The sequence below is a fragment of the Colossoma macropomum genome, unplaced genomic scaffold (genome assembly GCF_904425465.1).
Source record: "Colossoma macropomum unplaced genomic scaffold, Colossoma_macropomum, whole genome shotgun sequence".
Classification (NCBI taxonomy): Eukaryota; Metazoa; Chordata; class Actinopteri; order Characiformes; family Serrasalmidae; genus Colossoma; species Colossoma macropomum.
This window is the reverse complement of record NW_023494795.1, coordinates 32,988,175-33,007,900: the sequence shown is the minus strand read 5'-3', so window position 1 is coordinate 33,007,900 and position 19,726 is coordinate 32,988,175. Positions and strand designations below refer to the sequence as shown.

General features: G+C 40.9%; 1 protein-coding gene across 1 annotated transcript in view; it reads right to left on the bottom strand.

Moving 5' to 3' along the window:
* The window catches only part of LOC118815838 (disks large-associated protein 2-like), a 94,823-nt gene that overhangs the window by 12,029 nt on the left and 63,068 nt on the right, over positions 1 to 19,726 (bottom strand). Inside the window, exon 5 of the mRNA XM_036582224.1 lies at positions 204 to 550. Within this exon, the coding sequence (XP_036438117.1) occupies positions 204 to 550 (347 nt within the window). The remainder of the gene's footprint in view (positions 1 to 203; positions 551 to 19,726) is intronic.

Below are 19,726 nucleotides of genomic sequence, written 5' to 3'. Positions count from 1 at the left end.
CAGGCTCGGCGCGGGTCATTCTGGCAGCCTGTCCTCGGCTCCACTGCATCACGACTCCGATCCCAATTTATGACTCCCACAATGCACTGGCTCGGCGGGTGACTCACTCTCTATTTGTATGCTCCTGGCTGCTCCAGGCTCTTGTGCGGGAGTGGGCGAGCGAGCAGCTGGGTTATAAATAAACGGAGGTGAAATGAGGTTACCTGAATTCCAATGGAGGAGCGCGGGGTCTTGAGGTATTCCTCCGCTTTGGACACCAGGATGGCCTTGTCGCAGGTCTGCACCGAAGTGTGGCTGCCCGTGAGCCGCTTGGTCTCCATGGCCAGTGTGACGGCCTTGGCGCTGTCCAGGCTGTCGGTGGATGTGTAGATGGCCCTGCCCAGGCTGTCCGTGGTCCAAAGCCCGCCTCGGGGCAGGCGTCCCTCATGATAAGCGTCCTGCGTGGACTCTGTGCTGCTCTGAGCCGTTACTGAGATGATGGGCTTGGTGGTACTGCGGGGTGGCACGGGAGGAGGCGTCTTCTTATAGTCAGGCGCATAAGTCACCGTTGCTTCTAGACATAAAGAGGGCACAGGACAAAGAGCCACATGATTATGACACTGTAAGAGTCTCATAACGAGGAAGCGAAAGGATCATATAAGCAGGATAATAAGGCAGAGTTGAGGTGAATGGGCTGGAAGTGTAATGAGGGATTATGTAAAATGCAGGGGAAGTGCGCCTGTACAGTGTGAGAAAGACGTTGTGTTGTTCACAGCCTCAAGCCATGTCCTACAATGCTGCAGCAGTTAAACAGCTTGTCTTCCAGGTAGTTCGGGGGTTTTGAGGGAAGTATAGTTCCTTTCAAGTGTAAATGAGAATATGATGATAATCCACCCAGATGGTGTCTACAGTGAAATAAGTTTTAATGAGAGACACACGCTCTTCAGAGGAAGGCTTCAAAGAAATTTGCGCAACTGGAAGTAGCCTTCAATACACAGAGTTGATTTATGTTTCTCCTGCTATCATAAAGGCCTCTTCACTGCCACATCACTGGGCTCCCTCACAGATGTTTGCTGACAGTTTCAGTATAATGTCTGTAGTTTCCTTCAGAACAAAATCATATATGTGGTAAATTACTGCTGTTGGAACAAAACCTTGTATCTCCTTTTTTTGTAGTTTTTTTAGTTCTTGACATAATTTGAAAATGCCTGTTGCTCTTAACATTGTGTGTAAATTTCCTGATGAATGGACCAAAAGAAATGGGCCAGAATGACTTGGAAAAAAGTCTGGTTCTATTGATTTACATTAAAAGTATGTTTTTTCCTTCTCCTGTAAAGTTATCATTTTGGAGATACAAGGTTTTGTTCCGACAACAGCGAAATGTAAAAGCTCTTTGCTTCGAACATTGTTAATTCATGACAATCACGGCAAATTAATAAAATGTTAAGAAGCATATTCAATTTTAAAAAGTTACTGTTTATTGCTACTACGTAGAAAATGTTATAAAAGTAAACAAATTATACATTCTTAAAGAATGTGTTTTTTAAGGGTTCTTTATTAAAGAAAATCACAGTGGCTGAGAAGACCCAACAAACTGCAAATAAAAAACAAGCTGCAAACTCAGAAAACACTTTAATCAAAATGACAACATGGGCGCTGCATTTTACAAACACGCTGCAAATTCGTAGACACTCTGCAAACTCAGAAAGCATTTTCATCAGAATGACGACACCGACACTACATTTCACAATCGCCCTGCAAACACAGAAAACACATACAACTTCAGAAAAGCTCATCAGCCAGTCACAACACAACGAATATGTTTCCGGAGGACACTCAGAGAGGACAGAGCCATTCAGACTTTAAAATTCTATGCAGCACAAACATATACCAGTAAAAGTAAGTTAACTTTTATTTTAACAGATTACTACTATCACTGTATCATAATGGGAAGCTGTAGAACTAGTAACACTAGATTAACTACCACAGGACAGCTATGACATGTCAGATAGCAAACTAGCCAGCCAGGTTAACCATGAATTTGGGATGTGATTGTCCGAGTGTCCGTGGTCTTCTCTACATCTGTCTCTAGTGTCTTGTCGGCTACCGTAGAAAGTGCATGATAAGCTGTTTGATATCAATTATTAAATAACAGTTAATTAGAGTTTTAAACTATAACTGAGCACTGCATAAAAATATGATTGACTTTTGAGAAGGGTTCTGTATAGCATCTACATCTACAGCACATTCTCTATCAATTTGAAGAACCGTTTAATCAAAGCGTTCTTTGAGTGTTCATGGTTCTACACAGAACCACTTTCTTTACTAAAGAACCCTTGAAGAACCATCTTTGTTAAGTGTGTACTATATAATAATAAGTAAATGCCATTAACTCAGCTCAGAGCACTACAAACTGCTTTCCATGCAGCCACTGAAGTTTAAAAAAATAAAGTCACATGTGGGAGCACGATAAATTGTCAGATGATAAGAAAAATACTCAGCGTAAAATTTGCGCTAAGAGATTAGTCTACCATGGAGGCTCTGACTCCTCACTTCAGGTGGTAATATCAGCTCTATTTCTCATCTTCTTTTCTAATGAAACAGTTTTACAGTGAGTTGAATACTTGACAGCACAAACAGCAGATCTGTTTATTGCGACAAAATCACAACCACAAGTTTTTATGGCTGTATCAGAGAAGAGTCTCCTCCTTACACCGTTAGTACAGCGCACAAGCTGCTCTGAAACTACCACAGACCATCTTACGCACTGACGCAAATTCAGGGGGGGCTCAGGTGGAACATTTCCTCCCCACTTTTAGCAAGAAAAGTCTGGGGGTCACAGGACGGTTATAGAAAAAAGTATCTAGATGAGCTGTTTGATATCAGTTAATACACGGCAGTTAATTAGAGTTGTAAACTGGAACTGAGCGCTGTATAATAATATATATAACTGACTTATGCCATAAGGATTATTAACAGTCCTTACTTTTTCTTAATTGTCATCATTATTATTATTGTTATTGGGGTATTTTACTAAAATATTTCAAGCAACATGCAGACAGAAAAAATGCCACTGTATAAGGCAACAAACTTAAATCCTTACACTTAATATATATGACATTATTATTCATGTTAAAATATATATTTGTTTTAATATTGACATACAAAGCATGAGACATCTCTAACAATGGGTGTTTTCACACTACAGTTTTTTTCTGGACCCAGGAACGCTTACTCTGCGAGTTTGGTATGTTTGGTCAAGTGTGAAAACTATTTTCAAGCCCAGGAGCGGATCAGAGAACCCATCTCTAGTCCTAGTAAAATCAGTGGTCTGGGGTTAACTTCCTGTGAGCTCTGGTGAAAACTTAAAAAAATAATAAAAAGCAACAAAAAGATAAAGTTAGTGCTGACCATTCTGCACACCTGCCCGCAGAAAAGTGACGTATGGAATTGCGCAATCGATTCACGGTTCGGATGGAATTCTTAAGTGTGAAAGCAAACCAGTGATGTAGGTGTACTCTGTTTATACAGGTTTATGTTTGAATTGTTGTATGTAAGCTTTAGCCGCCTGACATTGGTCCCTCTCGCTTGTCAGACTTAATGTTGATAGATGTAAGATGTGTGTCCAGCACAGCCGATGTGCACTGAAACATTGATTAACGCAGAGTGCAGGTACAGTCACAGAAGAACAGAATCCAGGCTTATTACACAGATGTCACTGTTAAAAAATGATAGACAGAAATGGTCAGGGTTGAGAAGATAGTATCAAAAATGAAGACATAAATAACATCATGACACATCCCCTGCTGTTCTGCCACAAATTTTATGATTTGTATAGATGTTTGTACATTTGAGGTGCATAGCTTTGTTCTATCTGCAAAAAAACATTAAACGATATGGGGACAGAACTACTGCACGAGACATATGCTTTATATGGTATAACCTACACTCTTAGCCATGTCAGCAGTTTGATTTGAATCAGATCTCGCACCCCAGAAATAAGGGGGGAGTATCATTTAGGGAGGTTTTAAATACTACCCCAGCAACATCTGCTGACATTTCCACCAAAATTAATCTTAAAAATAACCAGCCAACTTCTTTTATGAAGAACAGTGTATGCATGTTTATAACCTAGTTCATTAAGCACTCTGGATTTGTCCTAGCTAGATATCACTTAATTAGAGACAAGTGAGGGTAAACTGTTCCAATATGACGTTTCCAAAATCTCATTAAAAGAGAAATGAAAGTCATATTGCTCAATAACGAGGAGGAAGAAATAATAGTCAGTGTTACGTGGTCAGAGGTGAACAGTGTTATATTACGTGTGTTAGTGCTCCAGAGCTGTAGGCTTTGCTGTGTTCATAGTGTTCTTATAGTTATGACTGAAAGCCATTTAGTCCCTCATCTGCTGTACCAACAACCAGCAACTTTAGTTCATCACTGAGAGATTCTGTGTTTGGCTTTAAGTCCTGTTGTGCTGTTTGCTGTAGGACAAATAAAAGATCCACTGTTATTTACAGACTGAAACAACAGAAATCATGAGTGTAACCTGTAGAATCCATATGCATGATGTGTCTGCACACGGAGAGGAGTTAGATTAAATTTGGCAGTTGGAATTTGGTGCTGCTTAACTTGTGATTGATAGCATCAGCAACTGAAATGGCAAGTCCTGTCCCTATATCGATTATATTTTTGCAGATCGTAAAAAGCTATGCATGTCACATACATGAGCACCTACACCAGGGGTCGGCAACCCAAACGTTAAATAGAGCCATTTTGTCCTTTCAAGAAAAATCAGTCCACTCTGGGAGCCACAACATTTTATGTCCATTTTACCATCTTGGCTGTAAGTATGTCTCAGTATGTTTTAATGTCATAGTATAGGCTAATAAATATAATGTAATCAAAAATGCAGACTTATTTTGCTCTGCTTTAAGCGTTAGCTCAGCTGATTTCTCACATCTCCAGCAAGAAACTTTTCCAAAGGTAGAACATCATCATCATCATCATCATCGTTAACCGCTTAATCCAGATAGGGTCGCGGTAGCAGTTGGGAGAGCAGAGAATCCCAGGTGACCCTGTCCCCCGCAACTTCCTCCAGCTCATTCCCGGGGACCCCAAGCCGCTCCCAGGCCAACTTGGAGATATAATCCCTCCAGCGGGTCCTAGGACGACCCCGGGGTCTTATTCCGGTAGGCCGTGCCTGGTACACCCCCACCGGGAGGCGTCCCGGGGGCATCCGGATCAGATGCCCGAACCACCTCAGCTGGCTCCTCTCAATGCGGAGGAGTAGCGGCTCTACTCCGAGCTCCTCCCGGATGGCCGAGCTCCTCACCCTATCAAATAGAGTGTAGCCCGCCACCCTGCGAAGAAAGCTCATTTCTGCCGCTTGTATTCGCGATCTCATTCTTTCGGTCATTACCCACAGCTCATGACCATAGGTGAGGGTCGGGATGTAGACCGATCGGTAAACAGAGAGCTTCGCCTTACGGCTCAGCTCCCTCTTCACCACTACAGTCCGGTACAGCGACCGCATTACTGCTGCCGCTTGTCCCAGCCTGCGGTCGATCTCACGATCCTTCTTCCCATCACTCGTGAACAAGACCCCGAGATACTTAAACTCCTCCACCTGGGGCAGGTCCTTTCCCCCTACCTGGAGTGGGCATACCATCCTTTTCCGGGCTAAGACCATGGACTCAGACTTGGAGGTGCTGATCCGCATACCAACCGCTTCACACTCAGCTGCAAACCGCTCCAGTGTGCGCTGGAGGCATCCATGTGATCCAGCCAAAAGAACAACATCATCTGCAAATAGCAGAGACGCCACCCTCCGGCCTCCACACATAATGCCCTCCTGACCCCGGCTACGCCTTGACACCCTGTCCATGAATATCACAAACAGGAGTGGAGACAGGGCACAACCCTGGCGGAGTCCAACGCTAACACTGAAAGAGTCCGACTTAATGCCGAGTATACGAACACAGCTCTCACTCCGGGCGTACAGAGATTGAATGGCCCGGAGTAGTAACCCCGGCACCCCATACTCCCGGAGGACCTCCCACAAGATATCTCGGGGAACACGGTCGTAAGCCTTCTCCAAATCCACAAAACACATGTAGACTGGGTTGGCAAACTCCCATGCCCCCTCAACAATCCATGAGAGGGTGAAAAGCTGGTCCATTGTTCCACGGCCGGGACGGAATCCGCATTGTTCCTCCTCAATCTGAGGTTCAACTATCGGCCGAAGTCTCCTTTCCAGCACCTTGGCATAGACTTTCCCAGGGAGGCTGAGCAGTGTGATACCCCGATAGTTGGCACACACCCTCCGGTCCCCTTTCTTGAAAATAGGGACCACCACCCCGGTCTGCCAGTCCAAGGGTACTGTTCCCGAGGTCCATGCACTATTGCAGAGGCGTGTCAGCCACGACAGCCCCACAATATCCAGAGCCTTAAGCATCTCCGGACGAATCTCATCCACCCCCGGTGCCTTGCCACTGAAGAGCTTGCCAACTACCTCAGTGACCTCCACCAGGGAAATGGAGCTTGACACGCCAGAGGCCTCTGGCCCTGACTCCCGTGAGGGAGGCATGTCACCCGGATTAAGGAGTTCCTCAAAGTGCTCTTTCCACCGACCGACAATATCCTCATTTGAAGTCAGAGTTTCTCCACCCCTGCTGAATACAGCCTGGGCGCAGTCACCCCGACCACTCCTGAGTCGCCGGACAGTTGTCCAGAACCTCCTCGAGGCCGACCGAAAGTCTTTTTCCATGGCCTCACCAAACTCCTCCCACGCCCTGGATTTTGCTTCTGCCACAGTTGCAGCTGCCACCTTTTTTGCATGTCGGTACCTATCTGCTGAATCGGGAGTCCTTCGGGCCATCCAGTCCCTAAAGGCCTCTTTCTTCAGCTTGACGGCCTCCCTCACCACCGGTGTCCACCAGGGGGTTCTTGGGTTACCGCCATGACAGGCACCGACAAGCTTTTGGCCACAGCTGCGCCTGGCAGCTTCCACAATGGAGGTTTTGAACAGGGTCCATTCAGACTCTATGTCCCCTACCTCCTCCGGGACATGAGAAAAGCTCTCCCGGAGGTGGGAGTTAAAATCATTCCGAACAGGGGCCTCCGACAGTCGTTCCCAGCACACCCTCACTATTCGCTTGGGCCTACCGGGTCTAACCCTCAGTCTTCCCTGCCCAAAAACCTCCATGAAAAACGGACGCAAAACATCGTGTACCCTGCCCGGGAGAGGGTCACCGGGACCTACCCCTGGAGCCAGGCCTGGGGGTAGCGTCCCTCCGCGAGCGCCTGGTGGCCGGGCAGCCCACGTAACCCGGCCGGGCTCAGCCCGAAGAGGCAACGTGGGGGGACCATGTGGGCCCACCACCCGCAAGGTCCAGCATGGGGGAGTGGTGCAGTGCCGTACAGGCAGTGGGAGATTGCAGGGGGGCCCTTGGTGGCCTAGGCCCCTGCGGCAGAAACTGGCTCTTGGTACGTGGAAAAGGTAGAACAGTTTCTTGTAAAATGTCTCTCAATGTTCAACTTTTTACGAAGTTGAAATCGCTTCTCATTCTCCAGCTTCTTGATCGAATGTTCCCGTTCCACCTTAAATGGTGCCTGAAGCACCACAATGTAACTGCTGCACCATTTAATGTGGAACGGGAAAATTTGAGCAAGAAGGTGGCGAATAAGGTGCTGACTTCAGCCTTGCGACTTTTTAGTGTTTGACAGTTTCTCATTGGAGATTAAATGTATCAGGAAAGCAGCTGGAGTGATTATAAATGCAAATAAGTCCATTCGTCTCTAAATTATCAATGTTCATCTTAAATCTTTCTCTTTGCCTTTTCATTAGCTACTAACTAGGTGAGACTGTTACCCTGTGTTGCTATGGTGACCAGCAGTCTGGGTGCCAACCTTCAGGGTTAAAGGGTGAATTAGCAGTTATACTTTAACTCCAGTATTTAAGAGCATTTACTGTTAAAACTGTGTTGAACGATCAGCAGAGCTTTATTTTACTGAAAAGGAGAATTATTTTATTTTTACCTAAAAATCTAATTCTGCAAAATAAGCCTATATTCTGTGCTTCTGTGACCCTACGTGCACTCAGCGTGTTTATTTCTGGTTGAAGTGACAGGAAATTTTAAATTTTAATAAAATATGACCTTTTTGTTCCATTTTTGTTTGTTTGCTATTTGATTTTCTGATTAGTTTGTGAAACTGTAAAGTGAAGCTATTTCCTGATTCTTGCACTGATAATAACAGAACCAAAAGTGAGAATCAACTTATTTTTCCAGTTTTCAATACTGATTTTTGAACCGAAAATCAAATGACCAAAGTAACACAGACCTTCAGCCAGCCCTAGTTTATGGTTATCTTTATCGCACAGTAATAAATTAACTGTCCTGGAGAAATGAGCTCAATTTTACTGTGATGAATCTGTATTTTGGAAAACAGCAGTGCAGAGTTCATAAAGTTTATAACATGCTCACTGCTCAAATGTGCACAGTGACATGTTCTTAGTGATCAATATGTCAACCAAAGCATAGAAATAGCAACTGTTCACCATTAGAAACCTGTGAGATGAGTCACAGAGCGAAACAGAATGAAGAGGAGAGAGAGAGAGGAAGAAGGAAGAAAGACACGTAGAGACAGAGGGGGAGAGGAAGAGACAGAGAGAGAATATGATTCACAGCAGAGATTAAAATAGAACCAAAAATGAAAAGCAACTTGTATAACAGTGTAACACCACTGCCCATTCATGACTGAATCCAATTCACTCACAGTTATCAGTAGATGCTACAGCTTATTCACTTACGTTTAGGCTACTTTTTTGTTAACGCTTTTAAACAGTACTATGAGAAGCTGAATGACTACAGTATATCTTTCTTTAAGCTGGCTTAAAAAAGCACTTTTTTCCCTTAACTTCTTAAATGGCCAGGGCACGTAGGTGGGCCCAAAGTTTTATTGCACACTACTGTAACCTAAGAATAGCTTAGCCAGATTGCACTGAAATCCCTGTAGTAACTGAATAATAAGCCTAGAAGTTTTGACCTGTGCTTCACGTCAGATCTGGTTGCCTGTGCTTTTCATACCCATAGCCTGACCTCCTGCCTCCTTTTTATCTCAAATTTTTAGTCCTAATTCTCTTCAAGTGATTCTTACTCACTACATGCGTATTCTCCGAGCACTGAAGGACAGAAATGGCAGCACAATATTGTTAACCAGCTGGATGGGACAGGAAAGTATGTGTGAAGCGCAAGGTTTGATATTTCGCACTTCTTATTTTAATATTAAATAATACTTTGCTAGGTGACTTCATTCAAACTGCTGTCCCACATTAAAAATTAATAACTTTAAAAAACTATTAAGTTTTCAGACCTTTTTTATTCAAAAAATGCTGTCCCACGTTTTCATGTCGCTACCGAAACATTGTTTTAGTCTGTAGGCGGGGCTTACTTTTAGCCACACCCCTGCATTTTGACCAGGAAGTGAGACCGCGGATCCCATTATTTTGAAGTAAATTTGTCCCAAAGTCTGAAAATCAGTGTGGAACATTAAGAATTGTCACTACCGAAACACGTATTTTCTGAAATTAAGCAAACTTTTTTTGTGTTTTAATGAAAGACATTATGATTTTATGCATGTACAACTGTTCAAAGCTATGTTTGCTAACCATGTACTGTTACTACTAGTCAACAAATTGTCACTACCGAAACAGTCATTATTGAAACATTATTAAAGTTTTAGTAGTGTTATGATTGTTTTGGTAGTGACAAAATGGAATATTCAATCAACGGTTTTAACAAAATAAACATAATTAAGGAATAGGGTCACTCAAAGCCAAAGTATTTTAGTCTATGTAAGTCCAAATCAGTTAAAAGTCTATAATGTGTTTTCAACTCATTCCTTATATTAATAGTTCTAATAAACAACATATTCACTGATAGGACCTTTTATCTCCACGTTTGTCTTTTTAAACATATTTTTTTGCAAACACCAGCTGCCCTGTACAATGTGTACATGTCATGATGAACCTACCAATGGAAATGCCCAAAATTAATTGGAAAAAAACTTTTACATTAACTGTAAAAATTTATATTAAAGTTTTTTTTCCCTTTTCCTGTAAAGTCACTGTTTTGGAGATACAACATTTTGTCCCAGCAGCAATAAATGAATTCAGCTACTTTAAGGCCCCTCATTGCTGATACAGGCATTCAATTGTGCACACACAGTTTGTACAGTCTCCATAGAGAAGCACTGGAACTGTGTTCTCTGGAGTGATGGAGTTCCATCCAATACCTTTGGAGTGAGTTGGAGTGATCCAGAACTGACAATCGAACATCAGAACCTGACCTCACTAATTCTCAATCAAATCCTCACAGCAATGTTCAACATCTAGTGTAAAGCCTTTGTTGTTTATTTAGTGGCGATGGTGTTTAGATGTTGTGAAGAAAAACTCCGCCGATACTGAGTTGCCAGTAAAAAGGTTTATTACATAGTAAAACAGTATCATATCAAGCACTATAGAGTACCTGGGAGAGGATCCGTGCCAATTCTAAATGTCCCCTCCCGAACAGACTGACCAACAGCATATATATATGGTTCTTGTTGTTGAAACAGGAGACAGAACATATGGTTCTTTTTAAAATGATCTCATCTATTTGGACCTAAGAGAAGAATGGAGAAAGTGAGAGGCCCTCTCCCAATGGGAGCAAAGGGGCCCCCCAATTCACATTCCTAGCCCCTGCACACACAGAGCACATAGGGCACTCCTAGATACTACCACCTCAACTTATTGAAAGAGTGTTTTTACCTTCTTCTATCAAAGGTTTCTTTTTAAAATATACTTCACCTTCCAAAAGAGTAGAGGCTGATAATGCAGCAAAGGGGGGACAAACTTACTATTAATACCCTTCCTTTCAGAAGAAACACTGAATGAGCTTTTTGGACATATAATTAGTACATCCCAAGCTAAAAATCTGTTCCTAATTGCAAAAATCTCAAATTAAAAGAACTGTCCATCTATTCATACAGGTGGAAAAATGCTGTGTTGTTACTCAAAGGCCATTGTTGCATAGAATAAGCTCTGGACCATAGGAGGATGGTCCACATTTGTGTCTTGGTTCCTCACAAGGTTTCTTACTCTCATTCTTAGGGAGTTTTACTTGGCATTGACACATGACGTCAAACACATGAATAACAAAAGCTGACAGAACTATTACTATTGCCATTGAGTTCCTACCCTGCAATCTAACCCCACAGAATTAGTATCTCAGATGGAAGAGGATCTAAGTGGCAGCTGCTGAGGCTGTATTCACTAGTCTTACCCAGTGAATAACTCAGGGGGAGTATGTTGGCTAATTGGATGATATTACAGATGGTTTATATCTGCATTTAATATGCAGTTATATGAAAAATCGATGTGTTTTTTTTTTTTGTCGAGCAGTGTTAGACTGCCCTATAGTGTTCATATGTGCCTTCCTTCAAACAGATTCCTGTACACTCATTAAATACTGAGCCATATGGCTTCTGTTGCTTTGTTGCATCATAAGAACTCGTTTGTGGCACAGGCAGAACTTTGAACAATAGTGCTGCAAAGGGAGAAGAACATAACACTCACAGAAGTTTTGTGGGTGCATGTTATGACTTTTCTGGGTCTTAAAAAAAAGCCACAACGTGCAAAGCATGATAGGCAGCACGATGATGATGCACAAACAAAACTAAAGCATCTGAGTTCCAACACAGTTTCTGCTCCTGCTGATAGCTGGTGAGTGCCTTTAACAAACAAGCCTTAATGGCAAATGTCAGCCCAGTAAAGGGAATGTTAGGCTCCATGTTAGCCAACAGAATGTCTCACAGAAGAGATTAACATTTCAGTAATGTTAAGTACAGTGTAGTGGAATTAATGTCATACTAAGGTAGCAATTCAATAATGAAACGGCCAGTCTCCAGACTAATGACGGAGAGGATGCTGAATCTGTTTTAGGATGCATTCAGCACAATGAAGTTGCATGTAGACTTAAACACTACAAGATGTACGGTCATAAAATCATGAATGTGCCAATCGTTTATGCCAGCCGTAAACAAAGCAATGTTCATTGCAGAAACCTTTAGACAGTGATGTATCAGCTCTTGATCAGGCAGACATGCCCCATTCAGAATCATATAAATGGTGAGAGAATCAGGAAAACAGGAAAGGTGACAAAAAGTCAGTAAACCAACTCTTCAGAGCTTTTATTAACATCACTGTTACTTTTATTTATTTTATTTTCTATTTATTTTCTATGTTAGCTAGCATTTGTCAGGCTATCTGCTGCTAGCTCAATTATATACACTTATTTCTAATGAAACAGTATAAGAGTTCTTAGACTTTTAGTCAAAAATAGTTGATAGATTGATCAATTGTAGAAGTAATTGCTAGTTGCAGCCCTACATTTTATGGTCGGCTCTAATTTTAATTTCAGTTGAGAGTGCAAAAAAAGTAAATAACTGGTTTGTGTCCGTTCTTTTTAATCCATCATCCAATATCATTATCTGACATCACTAATGCGCTTGTGGCTGAATATGATCAAGTCTTCACAGCAATGTTTAACATCCAGTGTAAAGCCTTCCCAGAAGAGTAGAGGCTGTTACTGCAGCAAAGGGGGACAAACTCTCAACTAACATATATGGATGTAATATTAAGGTGTCCACATACTTATGGCCTAGTAGTGTATGTGTATGAGTAAGTGTGTATAACAATCACATTCTTATTGTGCGACTGGTTACGGTTTCTTTTCCTATCTGCTGTGCTGCTAAATCAGAACCAGCTAACTGCTAACAGCCTACTACCTACACACGCTGCACCCGCCATAAAACATGTCTGATTCTGTCTTTCACTCCAAAACTCTGCGTGCTATAAGATCCTTTATCCTCTAAACGGGTGTTATTTGAGCATCAGTTACCAAAACTGAACCTGTACCATGGTGGGTTGCACATGTAGCTGGCTAACTACACTAGCATTAGCATAGCCCAGCAGGGTGCAGCTCACTACACAACAATTCTGTTTTTTATCTTTCTGTCACATCAATGCAAGACATTACATTTGTGATATCAGATATGAGTCTTTATCCTCTAAATGTGTGTTTTTTTAAGCATTGGTTCGCTGGAATCCAGCCTGCGTCGTGGTGGGAGGCACCGTATGCTCACATTAGCTTAACGACAACAGGTTTAATTTTGGCTTTCTGGCCCTCTAACATCATCTACTTCATTTCCACAGATTTGAATCATTATCACCTAAACTAAAGCTTTTGTTAGTCAGAATTAAAGCTGTTCTGTAGTGAGAAGAGCTGGCAGCATGCTAGCAAAGCTTATACTAACCAGCTACTCTCTCCTGGTTAGCAGCAACATTTAACAATTAGAAACTGGTGTTAGTTTGAAGCTGGTTTTGCGCACTGCACAAAATTGTGCACTGTTTGCATTTATCTGGTGTCCGTAAAAGCAAACTGAACTTGATTGTTTTCAGGTTTGAAATATGGTTATGATGTGAGAAACATCAATTTCTTCAGTTAGGGTGTGAATGACCACAAGCAAAATAGTAGCTGCAGAAGAGTGGAACTTCATCAGTGTGACACAGTGTGAAGTCCAGTAGGAGACTGGACCAGTGTGTTAGAGAGATGAAGAATAGCATCGTCCTCCTAGTTGGCAAAACTATGCCTTGCCACTGGGTTATATTCACTTGGAGCTGAAATGAATGAGCAGAGAAACTTTCTTTTGCTCAGATGTGACCAGGGTTTGAAACTATTTTCCAAACCAAAAATAAACCCCTGGAATATGTTGTATCAACATCTCATTTTCACACCACTGATTTTTCCTTAATATAACAGTTCACAACCTCTCAGTATATCGCTACTGTTGGAACAAAGGCTTGTATTCATATTTTAGTTGCTTTTCATTTTTTGACATAATTTGAAAATTCCTGTTGTTCTTTACCTTGTGTTCAAACTTTATGCTGAATGAAATGGCCTAAAATTACTTGGAAAAAAGTCTCGTTACACTGACTTACATTAAGAGTAAAGTATACATTTTCCTTCTCCTGTAAAGTTATCATTGACTTACATTAAAAGTACAGTATGTTTTTTCTTTCTCCTGTAAAGTTACCATTCTGGAGATATGAGGTTTTGACAGTAGCGATATGCTGCACTGCTGTATAGACGAACTTGAGCTTGTTTGTTTGTGAGCTTATTTGTGTTGTAAAGACTGCTTTGTATCCTTTCCTAATTTCACAGTGCATGATGTGATTGATCACATAAAAACCTGCATCACTGCACTCTTGGTTATAACTTTTGGGCAAGCCTGGCTCACAAGTGGGGCAACTAAACTAAATCAAACTACCACTTAAGTACACTTAAAAAGAACTCAGTTCTCTACATCTCAGCACTTCTAGAGGAACCCTCTGTGCAGTGGACCAATCACAGTCAGGAGGAGGTCTCAGAACAAATGATGCAGTTATTAGGACCAACTACAGTGGGGGAGGTCTCAAAACAGAAAGCTTCTCTTAACAGGTAGAGGGAGTGTTCAGTGTGATGCTTGCTCTACCATGTAGGAATCATCTTTTGTGCTAAGATGCTTTGGGGAAACCCAGTCTTGAGACAGCGCACCATACAAAGCCAAACCACCACATCATTTTGGCCAAAAAACATCATTTTGCATCAAAATATTGATTTTTGATTAATATACTGCCAGATTAATAGAAAGGCTAAGTTAAATACAGGGCTAGAAACCTCCAACAGATATGCCCAAACAAGAAATGTGCCTGCTCACAACATACAGTGCATCCTAAAATGCAGCCAATAGAAGGTGATGCTAGCAACCCCTGCTATGTTAATCTATATAGCCTTTTAATCTGGGCATATGCAGCAAGCAGTGCTGCACTGTGCACAAAGTTTCAGTTTTTTGCTGTTTGCTGCTATCGAAGCATCTACAAAACAGTGTCATGGTATTCATTGGCGGGGCATCGCCCCATTAAATGGCTCCCTGAAGCTGGGCCTGCTTTTGGGTACACATAGCACAACTAACAATGGCTCAGACCAGTGGTCACCAACGCTGCTCCTGAAAATCTACCTCCTTGCAGAACTCAGTTCTAACTCAAATTTAAAGCACTTAATCCAACGAATTATGTGGACTGACAGTCTGGATAAGTAGTGTTCAATCATGGTTGGAATGAGAGGAAGGTAGATCTCTAGGTGAGGGTTGGTGATCACAAGCTTCGATCATTGACAGTATATATAAACTAGACCCCGTTACCTTACTATTTTCAGTGGGGACCAGGTGAGATCAATTGTGTCACATCCTGATTGGCTTCTCGTGTGGTGGATAGCGGTTACGTGTGAAATTGTGGAAGTGCCTTAAAGAAGCAATTCTACGAGTCCGGTGCAAATAACTGAACTGTTTGTAGGAGCTTCCCAGCAAATTTTGTGAATTCATTAAACGTGACATAAACCATCACAAATATTCAGAACAACAAGAGAAAGAGGACACTGTAAAAACTCTGCTAAGCATGTATTATATTACTGAACATTATAATATAAACAAACATAAATAAATGAAAAATAATCATTTAAAATAATGTAAATGACTGTAACTATTGTATTGTATTGCAACATTATTGTAGCAGTAGTAATACGTTACCCTTGCAGTGCTTTGTATTATTGAACAGCTTCTACCCCAAATTGTACAGCGCAGTCTTTTAAGCCGCAGCTTTATCACATTGTTTTTTGTACTGACGAGAATATGTTGAAGTTATAGCATGATTGACAGGCCTGTGGATCAAATGACAGAGAGTCAAGTCTCTCTAGAAGAGGTCAGCACCAGAGGTGACCTAAAACAGCTTGGGTGTGTCTTTATCTTTGGCTTGAAATTAGTCCGAAATGAATGAAAGTGAATGGAGAGCTTCTCTAAAATAGACGCACTGTGGAAGGCAAAAGCTGGGGGCCTGGCTCGGCCCATACTTCTAAGTGATGGGTACAATGGTAGAGAATGATCGCCTTTTCTAAAATTGAAATGATTCCACAAGCAGACTGTGCAAAATTGCACTCACAAGGTAGATAAATATGTCTGCATGTTTCAACAAGATATGCTGCAACTGAGAAACAGCTGCCTTTCTATTATGTGTATTCTAGACTTGGCATTGTACTTGTGCTCATCAAGCCTGACAGCAAGTGTGTGCTCCATTGTCCGTGCTCTGAGCATGCACATAGGAACACAAGAAAACAATCGCTGTGATGTGAATGCTATGTTCTGTGCACATTTAAGTACAAACATAAGATGTTTAATACCATTGTCAGGTATAATCAGTTAGGTATAATAATCAATATACCTCGCATGAACATTCAAGAGATGCAAATGTGTAGAATTTAACTGACACAAAATTTCAGCTGAATTACATATGATTTCAGATATTCAGAACCCAATGACACATGTGCTTCATTTAAAAAACATATGATCTGAATGAATAATTAGAGGTTTTACCTGGGGTTGGTTCCTGCGTTCGTTCAACATTGCACGCAGTTGGGAGACGAAACTGGATCCCTGTAAGGAACAGTTGAGAATTATTAGAGGAACCTGTGCACAGAAACAGCCCACCTTACCTCCAAACGTTTCTTACATGAACTTCATTTAGACATTTTACATTGAACTGAATGGCATTTTCAGTGACAATCTGACACCAGATGATCATAGCTACAAATTGCACCATTGTGTCTTGGCAAATTTAAGTACAATTACTGTCATTACTCAGGGATCCATGATGTCAGATTGCTAGTATTTGCACATGAATAGACACAGTGAGTTCATACATCCATAATGCAAAATGGACCAGATATCTTATGTGCAGAAACATGTAGTCTGCAGACTGGTTGGACAATGAGGTTCAACCTCAAAAAGGGTAAAAACAAACAAAGAAAACCAAAATGTGTGTTAGTGCAAAAATAAAGAGGCATATTATTCAAAAAATGGCAAACCTAAGAAGAATGTAAAGGGAAATTTCACAAATATCTAAGTTCCTAAATGTGATGAGCACTGGCAGCATAGATGAGGCCCTTGATGGGTAGCTCAGATGGGTCTTAGCACATTTCTAATATGTTTAGAGTAACAGATTTCCTGTTTATGAAGTGAAAAACTGTACTAATCGTAATCCTTGTAAGAACGTCATTTTGTTTAAGAACAAGCTCAATAGATAGCTGAAAGACTCCTCCAATTGCACTCTGTTAGGCTTTAAGTTGAAGTACTAATTAAAGTATTCAATACAACACAGCAGCAAACAAAGTTAAAAATATATCTTACAATGTCAGTGGTGAAGCTAGAACTATATGTAGTATCAATCCAGTGTGGAAAAGTGAATGTGCACTATGGCTTCCTTGGCACAAACATAACATTTCAAAAATAACATAACATTAACATAATTACATGAGTAGAATCGATTACAGAGTTATAAAGAGAAGCTGTCTACATTAAATACTACCGTATAATGTTAATCAGTGTTAAGGTGTATGTATAAAAATTAAAAAGACCATGAAACCATGGGAATATCCCACGCTTTATATTTTGTTGGTACAGGTGGAGGAGATGACAGTCTACATTTAATTGGATATTCAATTAGCAAAAATGGTTCAAATGTAATCCCTAATTTCCAAACACACACACTATCTAAGCCACTTAGATTGGGGTCACAGGCCCTAATTTTCATTTTGCTTATTTATTAGTCAAAGTAGCAGCGCGCCATACTGTGTAGTTACCTGGCTCATACTATTTTCGTCCTAAAATAATGAAAATAACTACCTGATGGTTGTGTGTTAAGAGTAATATCAGTTTTTTAGGATCCTGTTGCGTTATGATTATGGCCTATTCTCATCATGCACCCCTAATTACTACAGTTCTAAGCTTAGTCAGCAACTTATTGTTCAACAAATTATTGTTGTGTTAGTACAGGGGTTGGCAACCCAAATGTTAAGAAGAGCCATTTTGTCTTTTCAACAAAAATCAGTCCACTCTGAGAGCCATAACATTTTGTCCGTTTTACCATCTTGGCTGTAAATATGTCTCAGTATGTGCTGAGGTACAAGTACAGGATAAAAATATAAATAAAAACGAAAACTTATTTTGCTCTGCTTTAAGCTTTTGCTCAGCTATAGCCACTTTTCTCACATCTCCAGCAGGAAACTTTTTCACAAAGGTGAAATATTGTCTTCTAAAACATCTCTCAGCCTTTGACTTTTTATGAGGCTGAAGTTTCCCGTTCCACCTTAAATGTAACTGTTGCACCATTTAAGGTGGAACAGGACAATTCGAATGAGAAGCTGGCGATTGGGAAGTTGACTTTTAGTTACATTTTAAGTGTTTGACAGTTTCTCATTGCAGATTAAATGTATCAGGAAACCAGCTTGAGTACTTATAAATGCAAATAAGTCCACTCATCTCTAAATTATTGATGTTCGTCTTAAATCTTTCTCTTTGCCTTTTCGTTAGCTACTAGCTAGGTGAGACTGTTACCTGTGTCGCTATGGTGACCAGCAGTCTGGGTGCCAACCTTCAGGGTTAAAGGATGAATTAGCAGTTATACATTAACTCCAGCGATTAAAACCATTTATGGTAAATTGTGTTAGAACAATCACCAGAGTTTTTTTTCACCTCAAAGGAAGATTATTTTATTTTTACCTAAAAATCTAATTCTGCTGTGGAGCCTCAACAAGACAGTAAAGGAGCCATATGCGGCTCCTAACAACATAACAGTAATGAACGACACTTTACTGCTCTCCACATCTACAAGCCTTTCAAATGAGATCAGATCTTACACTCTAAATCGTAATTCTAATCAAAATAGTACATAACGATAAACCTGTTGATCTTGATGTAACGTGTGCTGCTGAAATTTAGCAGTGAAATTTCCCTTTACCAAGAAATATGAAGAAACTGATACAGTGAATGACTGTACAGTTAAGCAAGCTGGTCTGGCAAATGAACAAATGAATGAATTTGCGATATACAGTAAATACATGAAAGAATATGCCTGTCAGAGTGAAAGGCACAGATATGCAGTCCACAGATTAATGCAGGCGATCTCTATAATAAACAAAGGGACAAAAACAAAGGTGGGACTCTTTAACAAAATTGACCTCTAAGTGACCATCGTTGATCTCTAAGTGACCATTTTGAGTTAAATATGCAAGACAACCAAAAACAGGTCACTTAAAAGTCAAATTTGTCATTGAAGCATATGTGGTTAGAGTGGCATAAAAATATCACATTATTTGAAATAAAAATGCAAGGAAAGATGTGAATTCAATCAAACAGCTTTCAAGTAGTACAACATCAACATGAAATACAGGATCTAATAATATACTGAAACCCTTTTTGGATTTAAAACAGGAAATTGTTCAGAAAATAAATATGGCAAGTAAGAGGCAACTAAGAGGAAAACAAGTAGCTTGTTTACTACTCTGTGTGCTTCAGAGAAAGAGAGAGAGAAAGAAAGAGAGAGAGAGACAGAGAGAGAACTGAACTCCAGCTTTGAGTGCACTTTAAGTGTTCACTGTCAGGTGCATAAACTCCAGGACAACAGCACAAGACAGTGATCCCTGTTGCTCTGCAGTCATAACCACATGCCAGTTTTCCAAAATAGTGGCAATGTCTACAGTTTGGGCATTACTATAGGTCATAACTGCATCTTAAGATATGAGTGACAGCTTAAAGAGGAATTCCATCTACTTTTCAA